The sequence below is a fragment of the Limulus polyphemus genome, unplaced genomic scaffold, assembly GCF_000517525.1.
Source record: "Limulus polyphemus unplaced genomic scaffold, Limulus_polyphemus-2.1.2 Scaffold252, whole genome shotgun sequence".
NCBI classification, from domain to species: Eukaryota; Metazoa; Arthropoda; class Merostomata; order Xiphosura; family Limulidae; genus Limulus; species Limulus polyphemus.
In genome coordinates, this window is record NW_013665862.1 from 644,934 (window position 1) to 651,212 (window position 6,279).

The 6,279-nt window shown below is 29.7% G+C and overlaps 1 protein-coding gene across 3 annotated transcripts in view; it reads left to right on the top strand.

The window, feature by feature from the left end:
- Positions 1-6,279, top strand: part of LOC106478808 (protein bicaudal C homolog 1-B-like) — a 56,987-nt gene that overhangs the window by 18,458 nt on the left and 32,250 nt on the right. For 2 of the 3 annotated variants that reach the window (XM_022382487.1, XM_013939378.2), the window contains exons 5-7: positions 452-613; positions 4,393-4,446; positions 5,609-5,845. In XM_022382487.1, the coding sequence (XP_022238195.1) occupies positions 452-613; positions 4,393-4,446; positions 5,609-5,845 (453 nt within the window). The remainder of the gene's footprint in view (positions 1-451; positions 614-4,392; positions 4,447-5,608; positions 5,846-6,279) is intronic. The other variant, XM_022382488.1, reaches the window with a different exon arrangement.

A 6,279-nucleotide genomic window follows, 5' to 3' on the forward strand; every position in this document is an offset into this window, starting at 1 on the left:
AAAAAAAAAAAAAAAAAAAAAAAAAAAAAAAAAAAAATTAATACTTCATTTGCAGGCTACATTATCTAATCAATTGATAGTTGGGCTTCATTAATTTATTATACTCAACTGATTGATTATTCTCACATGAAACTTTGGTATTTGGAATAATTGAAATGGTAATAATCAGAAATGACAATTTTGATTAATTGAATATTTTCATGATATTAATTGATTTAATCATAAATTTTGATTAGTCCACTATCTTGCCTGACACTAATCAATGCTCATAGATAATTGATGATAATAAGTTAATTGCCCAACTATAATGCTTATGTTTTTTGAGTATCAAAAGGATGTGTTTTTAATTTTTAAATGGTTGAAAGTAATACATTCTCTTGCATACAGGGGTGGATGCCAGATGGAAATTGCAGTACGATACTGTTTATTTTCTTTAATTTTATTTTTATAGCAACGAAACAGGGTTACTTTAAAGATGGACATTTCACACACTGACCACTCCCACATAATAGGAAAGGGTGGAAACAACATTCAGAAGGTAATGGATGAAACAGGATGCCACATTCATTTCCCAGACTCCAACCGTAACAGTTTGGCTGAAAAGAGCAACCAGGTAAAATTTTGATTGATAGCTTTTTTTATTACCTTTTTACATTTACAGTTTGAAAATAGATTTTTTATGAAGATTTTTCTCTTTTGTTATTTGTGAACAGTAAAACCTATGTTTATTTTTTCACTTGCTTGAATTTTCTTTCATTGTGATATGGCATAAAGTTACAATACTGTACTTTTTGTAAGCAGTGTTTATCTAAAATTATGCTTTTATTATAAGTGTTATTACTTGAAAGCCACTGATAGCACCAATAAAGAAATTCTCTTCTACTTCCTGTGAGGCAGATGGCCTTCAGATGAGGGATTAGTATCTGCCTGTGCAACTCCTGGGATTGTCACCTGATACCCAAGTCAATAGGTTCTTTTAGTGGAGCAGCTACAGCTTCTCTGTGACTCATCTTTGACTTCATTCTTAGTGTTCCCCTAAGTGGTTTGGAATTGCCAGTTCTCAGGCCTTCCAATATTCTTTTGTTAGATTAATCTGCTTATCTGGGTTTCCTAGACTGGATAGGATCTTTTAAATGCTTGGTATTTGTGCTAATTACAGTTCCTTAATGCATGGTCTTGTCAGATTTTTGCAACTTTTGAAGATCTGAGTCTTCTGCATGAAACTATATTTCTCAACACATTTTATTACTTTATTACTCTTTGGTGGAAGTGAAAGAAGTATATGTACTAAAAGAAAAAAGAAGGGAATCAAGTAATCACTGTTATTAATCAATTAAGAAAAATTGGGGCATAAAACTAAACTTTTGTAAATTGAAATAAAGCTGAAACAAAATACAATATTTACAATGTAAAGGAGACTAGGAACAGCACTAGTATCAGTTGCATGACTGCCAGTTACTGGTTATAAGAATCTAAGATTTAAATTTATGAAACTAATTTCAGTAGAATTCTTAAGTTTGTTAATTTAGTTGTGTGAAATATAAAGCTTGTGGGTTAAACCATTTTTATAATAAATGTGTAATGAAGAATGTTAAGGCTTTGTACTTAAATACTGTGTAAAATTATTTTGTATGCATATCCGTCAAAGGTTATTTTAATTGTATTTTTTTCTTTTGGATACTTATTACTGCAGTGCTTATTAAGTCATGTTCAAGTAGGGCAAGCTATTTACAATATATAGGAGTTAGTCTACTGCACTGTACCTAACATGACTGACATTGAAGAAAACTGACACAGACAGACAGGGGGAGAGAGAGAGAAAGATCCTAATCATCCTGAAAATGCACAAGTAAGGAAACAAGATGAGGACACTGCTAAAATAAAACTATAGTAGTTGAGAAGTGGGCAACTTGGAGACTATTAGGAAGATACAGAACCTTGTTTTTATTTTTTCTGCAATATTAGTTCTGTTATGTTGTTTCTGTGCTTTAACCCGTTACCTACCATGGCCATTTTATTTTATCGTGAGGGCAAAAATCACATTTGTGAATTGAAAAAATTATAGAGAACTTATCTTTTATTGGATTTTTTATTTTATTTTTGTAAATAGTAGCATAACATTCAATTATTTGTACAAAATTGTATTATTTAATTGAAGAGGAATTTAATGAAAAAATCCTAAAATGTTTTAAACTGTAAATAAGCACCCTCTAAGAATTTTTTTTCAAAATTTAAAAAAAAATTTCCTTCCACTTCAGCACTGGTCCTGCCATCTATCCTTTTTCTAGTCTGTTTTCTTTATAAAACAGCGTCTGGGTGTATTAAACCTCAGTTGTAAAACTTTTAGCCAATCCTAGTAGAAGGTGTAAATTTCAGTACCATGTTATTCCAATCGCTGTATTTCATGTTTGACAAACCATAGGATGATAAGGAAAGCATGTGACGAAACGTTGTTCTCTGGATTTTACAATATGAATGTGAGTGGTGCTTATTATAGTAACTGCCATTTTATGTAGAAGTTGTATTTAGTATTGGTCAATAGTGCTTTTCTATAAACATTAGAAAAATTGCTTCTGGAAAATCTGTATGGGATGTACGTGACTTATTATTTTTATATAGTAGCTTAAGTCATGCTGCATTACATATTTATTTATATTAATCATTATATTGAAAAATTAACTCAAAATAGATATATATATTTTAGGAAAGAAGTTGATCCACGATTGTTAGGGTTAAGAGCTATTGAGTGGCGAGTGCAAGGTCTTTACATGAATTAAGCTTAGCACTTTGAACTGAAAGAGTTTGTGATTTTTTATATTCTTTTGCATTTAAATTTGTAGTTTTAAGTTCAATAATTTAGTGTAATTTTATATTTAGTTCATAATAATAATATGATTCAGTATTTAGAATGATAAACTTGTGTGATTTGTACGTAATACTACTAGTACCAGTACCACATAAGAATTTTATATTTTTCCTTCTTACAATCTTAACTTTGTAGTAAGACCCACACTTCTGTTGTTATTACTTTAGAATTAAAACAGTAACTGATGCATATAAAGTTTATTCTGATATTTTGCAAATAGTTTAAAACTCAGTGTACAAGTGACAACAATAAAACACGTATGTTGGTTATGAAACAGACTAAATACATTCATCTGAATAATACAGAGAAGCTATGACATTCTCACAGTTGGGGGTCTCAATACACTGAAGAGCTTAAGTTTTGAATTCCAACATAAATCTTGCCTATAATGAGAGGAATGTGACCAGGACTAATCTTTTAAGTGCCGTAAAGTAATTTTCTTTGCAATTTATGGTGTCTATATCATTTGGTAATCTCTTCTAACAGGATGTATGAAGTAACTAGGGTCAGGTGGTGTTATTGAAACCACCTGTACTGAAAACTGTTGCATACATTTGCTAGTAGTGGTAATTAGTTTTGTCTGTATAGTGAAACAACATGCACGGACATATGTTGAAATAAACTTGTTTGAAAGTTCAAAGAAATGATATTCAAGTACTGAAAAGCTTTCTTGCTATCATATCCACAGTAATGTTGAAATGTGCATGTGCTGGATTGAACAAGAGTGACCACCAACAGGCATGATAGTTTACAGCAAATGTACAAAGTTCCTGCTGCTAACCTTACGAGGCACAGTAAACAAAAGTATGGCTGCCATGAAACAAACTTGAAATAAATATACATTCATAAAACAAAATTAATGTTTATGTACACATATAAACATAAAATCCTAGTTAAAAATAAAAATACTCATTGTTTAGGTATATCTACAAATATTCTCAGGTCTTGTATATTACTTGAAACCATAAGAAGGTACGTGATTTAAAAAAAAAAAAATAATTTAAAATAGATAAAAATTTGCATTTTATGGATGATACAATTTATGGGGATTTAAAAAAAATGTATTAAAACATAAAAAGTGACAAGTTCAAATCTGGCACAGATATTATATCAAATCATTTCTTATAAATACCATTTGCTAATGTAATTTTTAAAGATATTAAAGATCATAATGCAAAATAACTAAATTTATCAAAAGTAACAGGCTATATGTTTCTTAAACTACATGCATTTATAAAAGTTCTTATGAAGTTTCAAGTAGTTTCATCCACTAGTTTTATTGTTGGAATGAACTATAGCAAGACTTGCATTGGCTACTCAAAGTTAGTAGCTGGTGGTCAACGGGTTAAGCAAATATGATTGTATTATTGTGTAATTGCTGAGGCAGAAATGGAACTTAGTGATGTTTTATATTTAGCTATTTTTCATTATGTGGATTTGGTATTCATAGAATAATAAAAAAAACAAAAAAAACTAACAAAATATAAAAAAAAGAATCTTGAAGATGTTATATTCAAATATTTCAGGTTTCTATTGCTGGCCAACCTGGAGGAGCAGAGAAAGCAAGATGTAGAGTAAGAGTAAGTAATGCATACTAACTATTGACTATTTAATTTTATGTCTTACTGAAAGAGGATTCTCCATGTATTATATATAAATAGAGATTCTAAGACTATTAATTAATTATTTTTTGAAACAACAACAAAAAAAAAGGATTGATTAGTCAATGTTTTACTGTAACCCCAAAAATAGCCTTATCAGAGCAACTTGCTTACTTGCCCACTTCAACTAATTGTAATGTTCACTTTCTTCCAACTGGTTGTACTTAATCCTATTAACCCTGTTTCCATATTAAATATAGCAACAAATATGAACCTAGACATTCCACAAAATGTAAAATAAATTTGTTTGGCAAAGAAGTGTTCAAAATGAACTTTATTATTATTTTTTATGGATTTTTTTTATGTAACATCTGTGATGTGCGAAAGTTAAAGATTGAATAAGTGATTTATTCTTATGTTTGTAATGTTATGAATGATTCATCTATATAGGTACCAACATGGGTTTAAATTAACCAAGAGAAAAGCTTGTGAAAATGAAGTTTGCTCAAATCTAACTAAAAAATTTAAATTTGATTGAAATGATGAGTGTTAGGATTATATTTTTATTTTATATTAATTTGTGATAATTTTATTGAAACGTGAAACTTCATTTAGTTGTTTTAGTGATTAAGTTTTTCTTCTACATCTGGTTATAAACCAGTTTTTGGCATGCAGTCGACTGTTCTATCATTTGTATCTTAGTTTAATATTTTTTTATAGATTTTTTAATTGAAAAGTCATGTGTAGCATTTTGTTTAATTTTGGACATTGAAGGATTATTAAAACACAATACCTTGAATATTAGACTTATTTGTTTATTAATTTTCTTCCAGTAATAATTTGATCATTGGGCTTTCATATTTCAACAATAAAACCTCATAAAGAATAGTAGCTATTTCTGACAAAATAATAAAAATGAACTGTATCTACTTTAAGGCTAGGCATAAAATGGTTATTTGAGCATCCATTTATTTAGAAATTTTTAATTTCTGCACCAAAACTTATGCTTAAAATATTTCAACAGTATATTTGTGTTTTTAATTAAGTTTCCATTTTTGAGTAATATTTAGTTGTTACTGTTTTCATAACAGCTAGTATATCTTTAGCTACTAATTTTATTGTATTTCTTGTTTGATTCCAGGAACTTTTGCCACTTGTGTTTTCTTTTCAACTGCCATTTTCTGTGATGCCATCACCACCAGACACTACATCTCAAGCTCTTCAGCTTATTCAACATAACTATGGCTTTACAATATCAGTGAAAACGTGGCCCCGTGGCAGTTACCATGTCATCATTATTAGAGGTTGTAGAAAAGATTTTATTTTAATCAAACAAGGCCTATTTATACTAATGGACTTCTTGACTGGGAGTATAGGTGTAAGTTTGAGTTATTGGTTTTCATGTGTGTATTTAAAATATGAAATGAATAGCTTCGTTACATTAATTGTTAATAGGCGATTAAAATCGGCACTATAAAATAATAGTGAACTTAATATCAAATAAGCATTAAGAAGTTCTTTGTAAAATCCATTGTAATTCCCAGTCATCTTAGTCATAATGGATGTTGTCTGTGGTAAAAGTTCCCAAATGCTGATGTTAAACTAGCCAGTAATTGTGGAAACTCAATTAAGGTATGGAGTTGAGTGCTTTCACTCGCAATATTTCAACTCCTACTGCCTTTCACTGTCTGCAGCCAGTTGTGGGAAGGCAGTTACCCTTAAAAGTTCTTCTAATTCATGAAGTAGAGATGAAATGAAACCACCCTAACATTTCTGCTGTGTTATATATTACTCCCAACTTCCGACCTTATA